Source organism: Delphinus delphis, chromosome 16, assembly GCF_949987515.2.
Source record: "Delphinus delphis chromosome 16, mDelDel1.2, whole genome shotgun sequence".
In the NCBI taxonomy this organism is placed as follows: domain Eukaryota; kingdom Metazoa; phylum Chordata; class Mammalia; order Artiodactyla; family Delphinidae; genus Delphinus; species Delphinus delphis.
This window is the reverse complement of record NC_082698.1, coordinates 32,035,857-32,051,818: the sequence shown is the minus strand read 5'-3', so window position 1 is coordinate 32,051,818 and position 15,962 is coordinate 32,035,857. Positions and strand designations below refer to the sequence as shown.

The window sequence follows — 15,962 nt, the reverse complement described above, 5'->3', positions numbered from 1 at the left end:
CTCCTCCTCTGGATGGACGTCCTCCTACGCTGTGTCCTTCTCAAGACCTTGGCTAGCAGACCTTCTGCACAGAGAGCCAACATTCAGCTACACTGAAGTTTGTCCTGGGACGGGAAAATGGTGTCCCATTTTCCAGTTTGTCACAATAATGCCTAAAGTCCAGTTTGGAACATTGAGTTCTCTCTCCAGCTGCCTTCTTATAGCAGTCCACCCCCTCGCCTGGCCTTCTCCTGTCCCCTATTCCATGATGTTCTGGTGGGCCTGCCAATCACACTCCAGTCCCTTTAACCCAAGTGATGAGTCAAGGAACACTTAAATATTCATGTCGGGCCTGCCAGCGTCTGGAATTGTTTTCAGGGAAGTCACAGGAAGGCCCTTTTGCCTGGTCTCGAGTTACAGAACTGGAAGAGTGAGGCTGGGGCTGCCTGCAGCTGTAGTTCCTATTACTGCATTCAGGAGGTGAAAATGTAGTCAAACAAGACCAACAGAGCCAAGAATAAGACAAATACAGAGAAAGTTTGAGTCTCTGGATTCACTCCTGCCTGAGGCTATTTCCAGCTCCTTTCTTCCCAGGGATGTGACTCAGTACCAGCAAGTATGTTAGTTTTCCACTACTTATCAATGAAAGGAGCCCAGACAATTGACTCTTCGGGCCAAATTATATCGTGGGGAGTCTGCTTGCTGAAGGAGCATGTGTGGAGAGAAAGTAACAGAGGGCTGAGATGTGGTGAAGATCTAGAAAGGGGACTGAGAAGCTGCTGGCCAGAAAAGGTGGGCAGACCAAGGAAGAGCCTTTCATGGAAGCAGACAGTTGGGTGGTGGGGAAACACAACACATTTGGTGGGAGTGTAAACTGGTGCAATTTTTTGGGAAGACAATATTTCTTTAACGTTTGAAATGTTCCTGCTCTTTGAGCCAATAATTCTACTCAATACTGCATTGTTTGTTGTGGTAAAAAGCTGGCAATAACATCAAACTGTTGCATCACCAATAGGGGGGTGGTTAAGTAAATTATGGAAACATGTCCAAGTTCTATTATTAACAGGGAAAAAAGCATGTAGACTGTCTAAAGCATTTGTTTAGAGATGTGTTTTGTATGCGCAAAGCGAAAAGCTTGGGGGATCATACGTTGGATAGTTAGGTGATCTCTGTGGGGAGGTGACTTTAATTACAGAGAACTTTCACTTCCTTTTTTAAGAACTTTCACTTTCTATGTTTGTAAAAGCCCAGAATATTTAAAGAGATTAATTTCTGTTATTTTTGCTGCTGTAAGAAAGTGACATGATGATGGTTCACTGCTTTCACAATTAGTGTCAGTTTTCTGAGTTCTAGGATCTCTGGTCTGGAAAGGTTCATTGCTTAATTTAATTCATTTATCTACTCATTTGGTTGCTCAAACCATTTGGTTGCTCAAACTAGTTGGCTGAGTGCCAACTAGTTGGGCACTCTTCTACATGTTGGGCATGTAATAGCAAGACAGAATCCTTACCCTCGTGGACTTTATACAATTGATTGTGAAAACAAATATCAGATGGTGATGAGTGTTTGGAGAAGCAGAGGAAAAGAGCATGGGATAGAATGCTGGGGTTGGAGACCGTAGGATCCTATTACATATAAAGTGGTCAGAGAAAGCCTCCCTGAGAGGGCAACAGGAAGACCTAAAGGAAGGAAGGACGCCATGCAGCTCTGGGGGCAGGGTCTTTCAGGCCTAGGGGACAGCATAGTAAGACCCTAAAGCTGAACGTGCTTGGTGAGTGTGAGGCCGGAAGGACTGTGTGGCGGCAAGGAACAATGAGAAAGGCAGAGGTGAGGGAGGAGGCAGGGCAGTGTCCTTTGGACTCGAGGCCATTGCACCACTCCGAGGGAGAGGAGTAGCTGCTAAAGGGATCACTCTGGTTGCTCTGTTCAGACTGAGGTAGAGGGGGCAAGGGTGGAAGCAGGGAGACCAGTTGGAAAGTGACTGCAATGACCCAGGTGAGAAAACGGCTTGGACTGTGGTGATAGAAGTGGTTGGGTTCTAAAGGTATTTTGAAGGTAGAGCTGATGGATTTGTTGGACGGGATGGAAGGAAGAAGTAGTGCTTGTGACTCAGGGCCCAGTATCAAGGCTGTCAGACCCCTGGAAGATGACCCTTCTCCCAGGACTGTTGAAGGCTTAAGCAAAGGAGATTCCATCGAGTCACCCCAAAGGGGTAGCAGTGCGAATGGGTGCTTTGAGTTGAAGGGTGAAGGACAGCATCAGAAGAGGCAGGGTGGGAGTTTTGGTGTTTTCTACTATGGGACAGACCCATGCTGCTGTAGCAGGCCCCACCCCAAATGGAGATGCCAGGGGAGGCTGGATGCCTAGTGCCATAGCCTTGACACACTTGGTTTGGGAGTGAACACAAGGACAGACTGCATTTTCACCCACTGTGGACTCGTAGCCAGATTTAACTTGTTTAGAAAAACTAAGTGCTGTCTCATTTTCTGTACCCATGTCTTGTGGAGTAAATTGAGACCCATTATACATATTTTATAATGGGCACTTTCGCTTTTAAAGACATGTGCATTATTCTTGTAATCAGAACAAATACAAACATTTTAGAAAGAATGGTGAAATGGTCAACGTTAATCAATTCAGAGTGTCACGGAGTTAGCCTGTTGAGAATAGAGTAAGTGGTACCCTCAAGGAGTGAGGGGGAAGCCAGATGTTAGTAAGAATGGAAAAGGAGAGTGTGCACCATTGAAGAGGTGAATATAGGTCTCATTTGAGAAATTTGAAAGGGTAGGAAACAATGAATGGTAAGAACAAACATATGCCACGCAATTCTGAATAAAGTTTATTAAATAACATGTACAGCCAATGTAGTAATTCAACATCTATTTGTCAGATCGATCCACTGCATAAAGAAAAATAGATGAACAGAAAAATCTGTGTCTGCATAGTACATGCTCTTGGTGTATAATTTAAATGGCAATACTTTAATTGGTTATATATAATGTCAGTTATTTTTCTTTCAGAATATATTTTTTGTAGTAACCTATTCTAGCAATAGGCCTTAATACTACTGCAGATAAACAGGACTGCAAAAAAAAAATCAAAAACAAAATAAGAAAAACCACTATAATTGTGAGATAACAGTTACCTTCTCTCCCAGAAAGAATGATTATTTAAAATTATAACACTTTACAAGGGCTATTTTTGTGCTAAAAATCGGCAGGTAAGTTATTTTGGAATTCCTTCATTTAAATATGCAAAAAAACTTCATGACTTCCTTATTTTACTCCCCCTTCGGTTCAAATTTTTAAAATTATTTTTCTATACAAAGTAGGTACATGGACTATACAAAGTTAAATATACATATTTACAGTCCCACTTCTTAAGCATGTGATTTTTTTTCTCTTACTGATCCCAGAAAGACTGCAGAAGTTAAGTAGTGTGGGGCTTGCCTTTACCCAGAAGCATGGCTAATCTATTCAAAATGTGTTGCAGGGCATGCCGCCAGTTAGTTGCACTTGCAATTAATAAACCTGTATAAATATCTCAGCATAAAAATAGGTATTTTGTATTACTAAATGTCTGAAGACAAAGGGGCAGTTGGAACCCTTTGTTCCTTGTGTCATATGTAGGAAGCTGAAGTTTGATGCAAATTTTAACAGATGCGTTTACTAAAGATGGGCAAATTGGTGAGGCATACCTGGGATTCTGGAGATATACAAAGTCGTGAGGCTGGCATCATATGCAAATGTGGCTTTACAAATTGGTTTATTTTCTAGCTGTATTTAAAGAGGTGTTCAAACTTACCTACTTAATCAATAAGCACCCCTCAAAAAACAGGTAAGATCGTGTTATGAATGGTTTGCATCTAAGAAAGACCAGGAAACACATTAGCCAATATACATTCCAAAATGGGTGATGCTGCTGTGTGAAATGCATGTGGATATGCACTTGAACTGTATTCGCAGCGGGGAGGAGAGACAGAAACAGAGTGCCCTTGGATGGTGAGGTGGACCTTCCAAAGCACTGAGGCTTTCTTAGGGAATATCAGTAAGTCCCTTTCTACCCAGGAAGCTCATCCGCCCTCACCTATAGCCCCAGCCCCACCTCCACCATTAGTTCCACAGCCTTTCCCCCTTGGGATTAAGGCTCTGCTCTGTTCTAGTGAAAAACCAGTGTTTCTGTGAAGAAATAACACCCTCCTCTTATCAGTCATTTATACTTTACTGTGAAGGAGTCAGTGGCAGTTGCTTTCCTGAGAGCATGCTTTGAAGGACAGGGAGTGAGGGTACTGTGGCTCTCTGACGGGGGTGGGCAGCTGGTGGGGGTCCTAAGATGCGTAGTGGAGGGAGAAGCTGAGGCACTGAAGACAAACTCTGTGCTTATGAAGACTCTGGGACATGGGTCCTAGGCCAATTCTGAGCTATATGCAAAGAGTCAGGGTTCCTGTACACACCCTATCAACCTGGAACTGCTACTCCTATTTGTGACCTTGGATGTGTATTTGTGGGCAGGATGAGAGTTTGAAGACCCTGGAAACAGTTCCAAGTATTTCCAGCCATAAACCACCTTCAGACAAAGGTTCTTCCAGCATCCTAGTTGTTCAAGGTGAGCTAATGGAGACAGAAATATGACAATGCTTTCTAGGGCCCCTTCAGGGAAAATTCATCTCTTCCTCTCTCACACCCTTCTTAGCACTTATCACAGTCTCTCTTGATTCAGTATTTTTGTGTGTCTGTCTCTCCAACCACCTCTGAGTTCCCAGCAGGCAGGGAATGAGTTATTTCTATCTTTATCTCTCCAAGGTGTCTAACAGAGTGGCCAGTAAGCATCCTTGAATTGGATAAAGTTGTGACGGAACACCCCAGGCATCCCAGCAGCCTCCATCCCCCACAAAAGACTGGCCTCCTGGGAGTGGCAGGATCACGGCCTCACTCTTAGGGCCACTGTATCTGCACCTTCTGCTCTAAAGAGAAGCCTCACAGGGTGAGTCATAACCTTGGGTTCCTACGTTTGGGGTAGTCCTTGGACTCCTCTGGCCAATGAAAATGGAGACACGGTGAACCTCTTCTAAGGCTTGGAGCGTGGCTTGCTCATCAGTGGCCCCTGGCGTCCAGTGTACACTGGTGTACGTTACCTGAGTCACTGAATACCATCCTTGGTTCTCTGTGAGAATAGGCCTATCAACCCCAAACTGTCCTGGCCTAAAACCCAGAAAAGAAAGAGCAGCAATGGCATTCTGCTAAATGAAACTGTGCTGCCCTGAAGGTGACCGTTCATAACAGCCAGTGATACGGGGAAGGAGCCACTGCAAGGGCCCTCAGGCTACAGCGCTTCTTGAGTTAATCAACTGGAAATACAAATTTAACTATCTGCCTGGCTACCCTGCTCCAGGGGCAAACCTTGTGTGCTTCTGTGGCTGAACACCGGGGGCGTCAGTGGCAAAGCTGCACGCAGGCTGAATGCACTGGGCACCTACTTTGACCTCCATTTTCCCACCTACCTCCAGTGAGGGACTGGGCCTTGGGTAGTTTGGGGTCTCCACCACTGTTTAGGGATCGCCTTGGCAGCCCTGACTGGTCTCTCACAGCACTAGGGGACTGGCAGGCTCCGGGGCGACTGGGGGAGTCTGTGTGGGCCTTGGAGGATGGCTGGGGATCTGCCTGTTGCTCTGAGGGCTCCTGCAGGCTAAATGACCCTTTTGAGCCAAAGCCGGTCAAGCCTGAAGCAGCAAGAAGCATTTCTGGCCTAACTGCTCCTGGACCAGGCTGCAGGTCAGATTACTCAAGGTGGGGCGGGGGAGAGGGCAGGGCTGGAGTGGCTCCCAGAAGCAGCTAAGTAAATACCAACTTGCCTCATTCCTTTTCTGCGTGGTTCAGCCCTGATACACGCAGTAAGCTTAGACAGGTTCAGGTTTTAAATGCAACACTTCTCTGTCCTCTCTTTTCTTCTTTCTTTATCCACTGCATTAGTTTTCCTACTGACTCAATGTTTAAATAAAGAGACAAATTCATGAATTATGCTTCATCCTCCAATAAAAATCATCTCTGTGGTTTTCAGTCTTCTTATAGATACAAAGGCTTTACATAGTTGCCTGGGAAAGTACCAAACTGCCTTGTCCTTCTTGAAGTACCTATAAAAAAAAAAATACACACAATGAGAAGACTCACCCATTTGAGTTCAGAGAGTCCTTGGTAACAATCCTGCAGCTTGTAGAAGGGCATTTGGTTTCCAAATCACTTTCCCCTATCTTATCTCATTTAGGCTGCAGAATAATGCTGGGTGATAAGCAAGGCGGGCATTTCTAACACTCGCATTTTTTTTCACAGAAACCCAAGCTCAGAGAGACAGACTTTGAACCCAGGTCTCTGACTCCCAGCCCATTGCTCTTTCCAGTACTTCTCCTTTATGGAAGAATGAACAGTTACCAACACAACAAGGTACTGGGGATTTAGAATTTCTAAACTGTAGGATTTCTAAGGTCCACTGGCTATGACTGCACAGCAAAAGGAAATCTCCCTCCTGAGCCTAGGCCCCAGATTGACTCCCTGTCTTCACTACCAACCTTGTCAGGGTTCCCTCTGAGCCAGGAACATTGAGCTACCAGGGAACAAGCCCTTCCTGGGCTGCTCCACATCCAGCATTGCTGGATCCCTAATCTAGCAATAGTTCCTTCCCTTGGGATTCTCTCTCTAAAGCTGGGAGGTAAGGGTGGAGTGGCAGATAGATGTTGCGTCATTATTACCCTCATTAGCAAACATCACAATGTGATCATTGCATCCTTTCCCCGATTGGCTTGGATAGGACTTCAGAATCCTGCTGAACACACTTCAAGCAGCCACTATCAGTGGGTTGGAGTTGTTGCCCAAAGTAAAACTTCTAGGCTAGAAGAATGTGTCAAAGCTAAGGCCACCTAAAACAGCTAGCTGAAACCCCAGGGGGATGGTCAAGGAGGCTGCAGAGAACTGAGATGGTAAAGCCCAGAGATGTGCTCATATGGGTGGTTAGCACCTTTCCTGACGGATGAGAAAAATGAGCTCTCCTGGGTTATTTTCTTCATAGTCTGAACACAAGGCCACTTTTCTAAGTGTTTGAGGAATTAAGGAATCTAAAATATTTCCTTTATTTAGCTGCCTGGCAGATGCCCCTCACCCCATCCCAAGTTCTCATAAAAATGTAAATACTCCTGGAAGGGTTTAACAAATCCTTACTAGCCTGCACTCTAATAGGACAGCCACATGTGGCTCCTGAGCCCTTGAAACAGGGCTGGTCTGAACCGAGCGATGCTGTGACTGTAAAATACATGTTGGATTTCAAAAACTTATGTACAAAAAGAAGAATGTAAAATACCTCCCTGGCAATTTTTCATACTGATGACATGCTCAAATGATAATATTTTAAATGCACTGGGCTTAATATATTAAAATGAATTTCACTGGTTTCTTTGTACTTTTTTCAATGTGGCTTTCAGAAAATTTTAAATTTCATACATAGCTTGAATTATGTTTTTTTTGTTTTTTTTTGGCGGTACGCAGGCCTCTCACTGTTGTGGCCTCTCCCGTTGCAGAGCACAGGCTCCGGACGCGCAGGCCCAGCGGCCACAGCTTATGGGCCCAGCCGCTCCGTGGCATGTGGGATCTTCCCAGACGGGGGCACGAACCCGTGTCCCCTGCATCGGCAGGCGGACTCTCAACCACTGCGCCACCAGGGAAGCCCCATTATGGTTTTTTTTTTTGGCTGTGCTGTGAGGCTTGCAGGATTTTAGTTCCTGACCAGGGATTGAACCCGGGCCCTCAGCAGTGAAAGCACAGAGTCCTAACCACTGGACTGCCAGGGAATTCCTTGCATTATGTTTCTATTGGACTTGCACTGCACTAGAATGTTGCTGACTTTCAGACCTGGTTTCCTTCTGAATAGAACCTCAACGTGGTGAGGACCACAAAACTTCTGCAGGCCCTGGGAGGAGGATGGGGTAGTTTTCTAGGAGGCTGGTGAGGCCAAGGCAGATCTTTCTGTCTTCCCATTTGTGCTGAGGCCTTGTTCTCACGGCCCCAGTCCTGACATTATTTCGATTTAGCAAAGCTTTTCTAGGGAGATAGGAAAGAGGTGGTCTTTGGAAAGAAGATAAAGGTAAAGCCAGTTGTTTAAGGGGTAGAGTGTCAGTGGTTCCCAGCATTATATTTGTGCCTGAGCAGAAAGAACAGAGGCTCAGGGAGAGACGAGCCTAAGTTCATATACTGGCCCTACCATTTGCTCCCTGGGTGGTGACCTTGGGGCTAGTTACTTAACCTCTTTGGGCCTCAGTTGTTGAATCTGTGGAAAGAGGATCATTCTTGTCTTACAGGCTGTTTGTTGAGAGAACTTCAGTAAGAAAGTATATCAAGCATCTGTTTTGTTACAGAATCTCAAATTCTGATCTTTCTCTCCCCCATCCTATGAAAGTGACTCCTTTCATTAAGCAGGTTGCTTTGAGGAAAGTTATTAGAAGCCTGGAGTAAATGAGGTCTTTGGAATGTCTACACATATGCTTGAGCTTCATGGCAGAAATCTAGGCTCAAGTGTTCTTGTGGTGTTCCACAGGCGTTCTAAAAATTAAAATTTCCGAATGTAGGACGGACAGATGCGCAATAGAAATACAGAGGGAATTCCCTGGCGGTCCAGTGGTTAGGACTCAGCGCTTTCACTGCTGGGACCTTGGTTCCATCCCTGGTCAGGGAACTAAGATCCTGCAAGCTACATGGCACAGACAAAAAAAAAAAAAAAAAAAAAAAAAAAAGAAATACAAACAGAACTCAATGGATGAAGCTGGCACCTGCCCTTCCATGCAGTAGGTGTTGGCATTTTTGGTTGTCAGGTTCAATGTTAGCATCATCCACACTGCCCTGAGAGCAAACATGAACTGGGTGGCTCATCGTTCCTAATGGTGGTATAGGAACTGAGAAGGCCCTTCTCTGTGTGTAGAGAATAGTGCTCTCTTCGTGACTCATCACGCCTAGTTCTTCCTTCAATACACAACTGGTAAGAGAAGTATGATGTCACTTACCAACAAACCATCCGTCGTCACACTTTTCCATGACATCAACAATATCTCCATCTCGGAGTTCCAATTCATCATCATTCTGTGGTATATAGCTATACAATGCTTGGTAGCTAAATCTGTGAGAGAAATAAACATCGACTCAAACACTGATGGAATTAAATAATGAGTTTTAAAAACCCATTTCAGCTGAATCAACATTTGGGTAGTGTTTCCTACTCATCAGTGGGGATAAAAGTATTTTATTGGCTATTTCTCTAATAATTTGGGGAGATCCATGTGATAAGCAAATTAAGATTCACAGGGATGGGGAACTTCTGAGAAGCAAGTCCTGATCAGTCCTTTTATTCAGTTTCATTTGGTTACCACAGCCAAGCTTTTTTGTCTAGATGCTCCCCCTTTAAAGTTAATTGAGTCCTTTTCTTAACATAGGGTAATACATGTCGATTATCAAGGATAATCAGAAGTTACTTAGGTCCAGAGACAGACATTATATTCTGGTCCCATACATTGGAGAACATGAGGCAACTGTCATGTATATATATAATTTTTAAAAGTACATCTCAATTGCCTCACTGTTTAGCAAAAGTACCTTGAGTTTCTTTACGTGCCAACACACATTTCATTAATTGCTTTTAAATGTGGATGCCACTTTTCTGTTTTAAATATGGATGCCACTTTTCTGAAACTCTTGAAAGCATTTCTAGCCCAGTGATGTTTGGGGTTAAGATTTTTATTTGCTTGTTAGTTGGCCTTAAGGCAATTTGGTCTGTTCTGACAACAGGCTCTGGAAATAGCTGGACTACTTGTGAAATCTGATACCTGTTTTGGCAGCAAATAAACGCTTGCTTTCATTTACTCTTTCGATAGATATTTAAGAAGAACCTACTATGCACCAGTTCACAGTTCTGTTTACTTGCTACTTTGAAACACAACAGTAGCAGGTAAAACTTTGCAAACCAGCCCATCATCTACCATTTTCAGTGGATGTCAGTGAATTCCAGCATGTGGGCAAGAGAAACTAGAAACAAGTAAGTGGAGTCAGTTCCTAGAAACAAGAGGTTCTGCTCTCTGCTAAAACCAAAGGGGCAATTTAATTTTACATATTTATTCAAATGTAGTGAAACTCTGGTAGATGGAGCCCGCCAGAAGGAAGGTCTCTAATGAGGAATTAAGAGTTGCAGATGGATTTCCAGTTGGTAAATGAATACATTTTGATGTTTCTGTATTTGCCTGCTGTCTCTTACCCAACCTGGACTCCATGCCTTAGGCCCTTTACTGCCGCTGTGGCTGCTTTGCCAGTCTCAGCTCTGGGAGATTACTCCTGTTATCTGCCTCACTGTCTCACCCCAGACAGCGGAGACCGGCTGGAAGCAGTCCTGCAACCTTGCTGCTTGGGTCCCCGACTGGCTCTAATTTTGGAGGGGCTTCATACTGTTTGGACACGGTTCCATAGAGTCCTTCCCCCGCCTCTGAGCAGAGCTTTAATTTTCCTCCCCTACTGCCATGTGTAAGGAAGGGTCCCTGTTCCTGGCCAGGCTAAACTCCCTTCCCTGGGCTATTTCCTCGACTTAACGTCTTCTCTCTTACATGTTTCGATTCTGTTAACTCCTTCTCAAGTATAGATGTGCTTAAGCCTCTGCATCCTAAGTACAACTCCCCCGTCTCTGCTACTCCCCGAACCTACAGCCTCCCTGTCGCCCGCTCCGCCCGCTCACCATCGCACAGACTCATCAGCCCTCTGTAACACAGGGTCTGCCTGCAGCAGCGCTGTCATTGCAGAGGTCACCAACGATTTCTCCAGGTGCCACCTGGAGAACATTTCTCATTTCCTACCCTCCTCGCCTCTCTGAAGCAGGGGCACCACTGGCCACACACTGCTTGCTCTGTGGTACACAAGTGAGTGCTCCTAGACCCTCACCTGTGTCTCCTGCTGTCTCCTTTGCTGGCTGCTACTCTGTTGCCTTAAAAGTTGGTTCCCCAAGGATCTATCCTCAGTTCTCTTCTCCCTTTCTCCCAATCTCCTCGGGGAATCTTATATAATCTTATATTCTTCCATGCACCAGAGGCCCACTCTTTCCTAGCTCAGGCCCTCACCACTTTTTTACTGTATTCATATCTCCAAACCACTATCTTTGTCCTTTGTCTCTGAAATCCACTCTCCACTCTGTTAAAACGAAATCCAATTCATGTGTTCCTCTTTTTTTTTTTTTTTTCTGGCCACGCTGCGTAGCTTGCAGGATCTTAGTTTCCCGACCAGGGATTGAAGCCGGGGGCCACAGCACTGAAAGCGCTGAGTCCTAACCACTGGACCTACTAGGGAACTTCCAAGTATGGTCCTGATTTTAAAAACCTTCAGTGGCTCCTGAGTGAATGCAGACTAAAATCCAAATTTATTTCAGTTGCATTCTACAGTCTGGTCCTAACCTGCTCCTTGAGCTTTGTCTCCATTCCCTCCATGAACTGCACACCGTGGCCACAGGGGTTTTTCGATGTTCTCCAAACACTACCTACTCCGGGCCTTTGCACATTTGGTTTTCTCAGCTGAGAAGACCTTTTACCTCCCTGCTCTAGCTCTCAAATCCGATTTGTCTTTCAATGCTTATTCCAGAACCCCCTTCCTCTGTGAATGGAGTTTACTCCTTTGTGCTTAGAACATAGATATCCAATACTTTTTTTTTTTTAAATGAATGGATGAACCCTATTCATTCCTCTCCAGTCAGAATTAACACTCCTTCCTCTACACTATCACAGCACTACGAATGAAACCAGTCAGCGCAGCTCCCAGTTGCCCAATATGGCAGTAAATTCTTTACCTCTCTCCCCCAAGAGTCCATGACCTCCTTTATTTACCTGCCACCTATTTTCACGTTGGCTGATGGGAAACAGCCTTAACTAGAAACGCTCAGAGAAGCTTCGAGTGACTGGTTCATCCCCCCAAATGGCTGTCCTTCGCACAGTCAGTCAGTGACCCACTTCCTAAGCCCAATGGTCTACTGAGAACTCGAGAACTGAGGTTCGCCAAGTGTACTTACAAGTCCTGGGAGGTTTGACTCCTGTCTGGGGTGACTCTTCGCTGCTGGGCTTGAGGTTGCTGAGAAATGATTAGAGATGATTTATTGTCAGAAGGGGATACCTTGTGATGAAAGTCAAGGGGATGAGAAACAGTGCTGCAGTAATGAACAGATTTTTCGGCAATGTTTATGATCTCATTGCAAACTGCTTCCTGTGGTGGCCCCGAGATATCCAGAAACCCCCATAAAACAGTCAACATGGGGACAAAAAAAAAGAAAGAGAGGAAGAGATGTAACATTCCAGACGAAGCACATAAGTCCAGGGAAACAACAGAGTTGAAGATCCAGGTTAAAAAAATAGATATTCCAGTAGTGGAGTGCAGGAGGAATCCAGGTGTAAGCATGGAAAAAACAGGTAAGATACAGAAGAATTTGGGATTTAGTATGAATATTTAAAAAAAAAAAAAGGCAGCAGCATAAAAGCCTGTAATTAGTGAGTAACTGTTATAAATGGAATAATTACAGGATAGAAATGCAAGTATGTATCCCCAATCATGCACTAATATATTAATTTAATCCCACATGTAGGCAGAGTAGAAATATGGTCTCAAAATTCCTCTGCTTTTTTTTTTTTTTTTTTGAGGGGAGAGGGTGGCCTAACATCTCTCTCTACTACAATAGCCATATAATTCTTGTAAATAATGGCTCTGTGAGTTAACCAGGCATTACTCCAGTCTAGACTCTACAAATCAGTAAGAATTCTCTTTAGAAAAGCTACAGTCTTATTCAACAGGCATCTTACCACATAGCTCTTTTCAGATTCTGTGAGATCAGGTCCTGCTCTCAATGAATGATGAGAAGGCTGTGATCACCAAGCAAATTATAAGGGAGACATTTTAGCAGATGTCACATTGGAAAGGATTCAAAATAAAAGTGTGAGCAAATACACATACCACACCATCACATTCAATGACACCGGATACTCGTGGCCTATGGCCACCGAGCTTCCAAGACAACACGGTGGGTGCAGAGGAGAAAATGCAATGTACAGAGTTAGAAGCAAGGTTCCAGGCAATGAAATGAGCAGTTGGGAACATGGCTGCAGTGAGGTGAGAATGAACAACACAGGGACCCCAGATTGGCAGGGAAGAGACACAGAAGGGCTACCTTAAGGAACAGTTATGTCCCTCTGTAACCACACACGTTGGTCCCCTTGCTCTCAGCTGGCAAGCATCTATGGAAGGGCTGCTGTACCAAAAGCCAGTTCCACTTATTCTGACTGGGAACCTCCTCTGGCAGAGCAGGCTCATAAAAGTATCAGGTATGCCATTTTCCCGTGTGTATAGAAAGAGCAACACTTTTGAAAAACTCCTTGGTAATATGTGACGTATCAAGTGAGACTGTTCCCCAGGAAAAACCTGCACGTGATACTCTCCAGCTAAGTATGCGATCGATGAGTTCTGATATCTCATGGGGCAGAGCTTGCTTCCAGAAACAGGATGGTGTGTCCTGACACACTGGTAGAAATGAAACTATCACTCTTCACTCACCAGCTTAGGCCCCACATGCTGACGTGGAAATAAAGTGCAATCGTGGCCAAGCGGACCTGTCTTTTAAGTAAGGATCCTGTAGCACAGGCCAGGCCTTCACTGAAAGAATGTCTGGAATTATTTATCCCAGAGAGGATTCAAATCCAAGCTCTAAGAAGTCTCCCTAAATGAATATTTGAAGAGCCATCCTTGGAGAAACCCTCCAGCTAACGTGCAATAATAGTCATGAGTCACAGCAACTCCAGGGCCTTCTAGAAGAGCACTCTGATCTTTAGTGTGTGACCCACTTGTTTCACAGGAAGGCCCAGAGAGGGTGAGGGCCTCCCCTGAGGTCACCCAGCAAGTTAGTGGTAGACCTGCCTCCTGGATTCACCTACTGTCCCGCTGGACCTTCTCTTTCATCCTCGGACCATTTCCCTCATTATTAAGTGTGCTCACTGACATTATTCTCAATGAGTCCCACAGAAACCCTGGAGACAGGCAGGACAGGGTTTATCATCCCATTTTCTTTTAAAGCCCAGGAAGCGGATGCTCAGAGGGGTTTAGTGCATTCCCCAATGTCACACAGCTAACAAGAGGTAACACTACCCCACCACACCATCCCTTCCTGTTCGTCTCCGCTGTAAATTCTCATCCATTAGCATGGCCTGCAGGACCAGCTTTCATCCCAGCCATCACTTCTACACTCTCATCCTTTTGGAAAACCTTTTCAAGTTCTCCAAACTGCAATCTCTTAAACCGGTGCCCTTGGACTCGGGGAGAAGAGACAGAACTGCAAGGGTTCTGCTCTTTAGAAGACGTCTCAGGACCCGCGGGCCTTGGCCAGGTGACTGGGAGCTGACCTTGTGTGGCCCCACTCACTGCCCATCCAGCCTCTGGATCAAGGCTTCTGCATAACAAAGGAAAATAATGACACTCCCAAGCACCTACTATACGGGCTTCTATGTGGCAGCACTGAGTGGGTGATACCTACAGGCAGATTTTGACTTGATAGAAGGTAAAACTTTCTAAACATGAGAGCTGTCCAACAGAAGGGACTGCCTCGAGAGGAAGTGAGTGGTCAGTCCCAGCAGCTGTTCCAGCTGAGGCAGTGTTGACTTTTGCTAGATGGGATATTGTAGAGCACTGCTGCTCAAACTCTACTGTATGTCAGATTCCCCTGGGATCCTGTTAAAATGCAGATTCTCATCTGACACATCTGGATGCATCCTAAGCCTGTTCATTTCCATTTGGTGGTGCCCATGCTGCTGGTCCACAGACCAGCTTTTGGGGAGCAAGGCTGAAGAGCACCTCGGTTACCCAACACTGAGATTCTTTGTCTACAGTGTGCCAAGACTGGTGGGTCTGGCTCACCTCGAGAAAATAAAAGTTCTCATAAAGAGAGAAAATATTTCCAAACTCCAGCTGGTGGCCTGACAACCTCAGGTCAGGTGCAGCACAAAGAGAGGATGCAGACAATTTACTGACATGACCTCCAGTTTACCAAAGCCCCACAGCATCTTTCGAATCAACTTTAATCCTAAAGGAGTGACTGGAATCAATCATCTAGCAAATACTTCACACTTAAATTTAAAAGAGTTTTGGTGAATCAGCTACATTAAGAACCACCTGATAGTTTACTACCCCTTTTTTTTTTTTTGGCTGAGCCGTGTGGCATACAGGATCCTAGTTCCCCGACCAGGGATCAAACCCATGCCCCCTGCATTGGGAGCTCCGCGTCTTAACCACTGGACCACCAGGGAGGTCCCACTGTCCCTTTCTTTTGTAAAGCATCTTTTTTTTTTTTTAAAGTCGCTTTCAAAGCACGTATAGGGGGGCTTCCCTGGTGGCACAGGGGTTGAGAATCTGCCTGCTAATGCAGGGGACACGGGTTCGAGCCCTGGTCCGGGAGGATCCCATAGGCCGCGGAGCAACTAGGCCCGTGAGCCACAACTAGTGAGCCTGCATGTCTGGAGCCTGTGCTCCACAACAAGAGAGGCCGCGATAGTGAGAGGCCCGCACACTGCGATGAAGAGTGGCCCCCGCTTGCCACAACTAGAGAAAGCCCTCGCACAGAAACGAAGATCCAACACAGCAAAAATAAATAAATTAATAAACTCCTACCTCCAACATCTTAAAAAAAAAAAAGCACATATAGGTCCATTACCTCACATGCCTTTTATACTCACCCTTTGACTTGGGGAGGGCAGAAAAGGAAATTTTAAGGCTCATGGAATTCTGAAGATTTTCACAAGGTGGCAAAGCCACTGAGTACTGAACCTCTCGGGTTCTAGTCGCCATACACCACCTCCCTCTTGGCTCGTGATGGGATAGCTGGGGTAAGGATGATAGCAACACCCAGCTTCTGCCTCTCCTGAAAACAGGCACTGTAACTTCTCTTGAATA

The 15,962-nt window shown here is 45.3% G+C and overlaps 1 protein-coding gene and 1 long non-coding RNA gene across 25 annotated transcripts in view; one reads left to right on the top strand and one right to left on the bottom strand.

Moving 5' to 3' along the window:
• Positions 1–1,890: 1,890 nt before the first annotated feature.
• LOC132439775 (uncharacterized) lies at positions 1,891–4,891 on the top strand. The gene is made up of 3 exons (XR_009522412.1): positions 1,891–1,974; positions 4,491–4,584; positions 4,782–4,891. It is a non-coding gene; the product is annotated as an uncharacterized lncRNA (long non-coding RNA).
• A 1,084-nt stretch (positions 4,892–5,975) lies between these two features.
• The window catches only part of SORBS1 (sorbin and SH3 domain containing 1), a 237,109-nt gene continuing 227,122 nt past the window's right edge, over positions 5,976–15,962 (bottom strand). For 15 of the 24 annotated variants that reach the window (XM_060034413.1, XM_060034417.1, XM_060034408.1 and 12 more), the window contains 4 exons: positions 12,830–12,889; positions 12,049–12,107; positions 9,020–9,132; positions 5,976–6,109 (listed from right to left, as the gene is read on the bottom strand). In XM_060034413.1, the coding sequence (XP_059890396.1) occupies positions 6,042–6,109; positions 9,020–9,132; positions 12,049–12,107; positions 12,830–12,889 (300 nt within the window). In that variant the 3' untranslated portion in view covers positions 5,976–6,041. Of the gene's footprint in view, positions 6,110–9,019; positions 9,133–12,048; positions 12,240–12,829; positions 12,890–15,962 lie in introns of all 24 variants that reach the window. The other 9 variants (XM_060034421.1, XM_060034423.1, XM_060034426.1 and 6 more) reach the window with 2 other exon arrangements.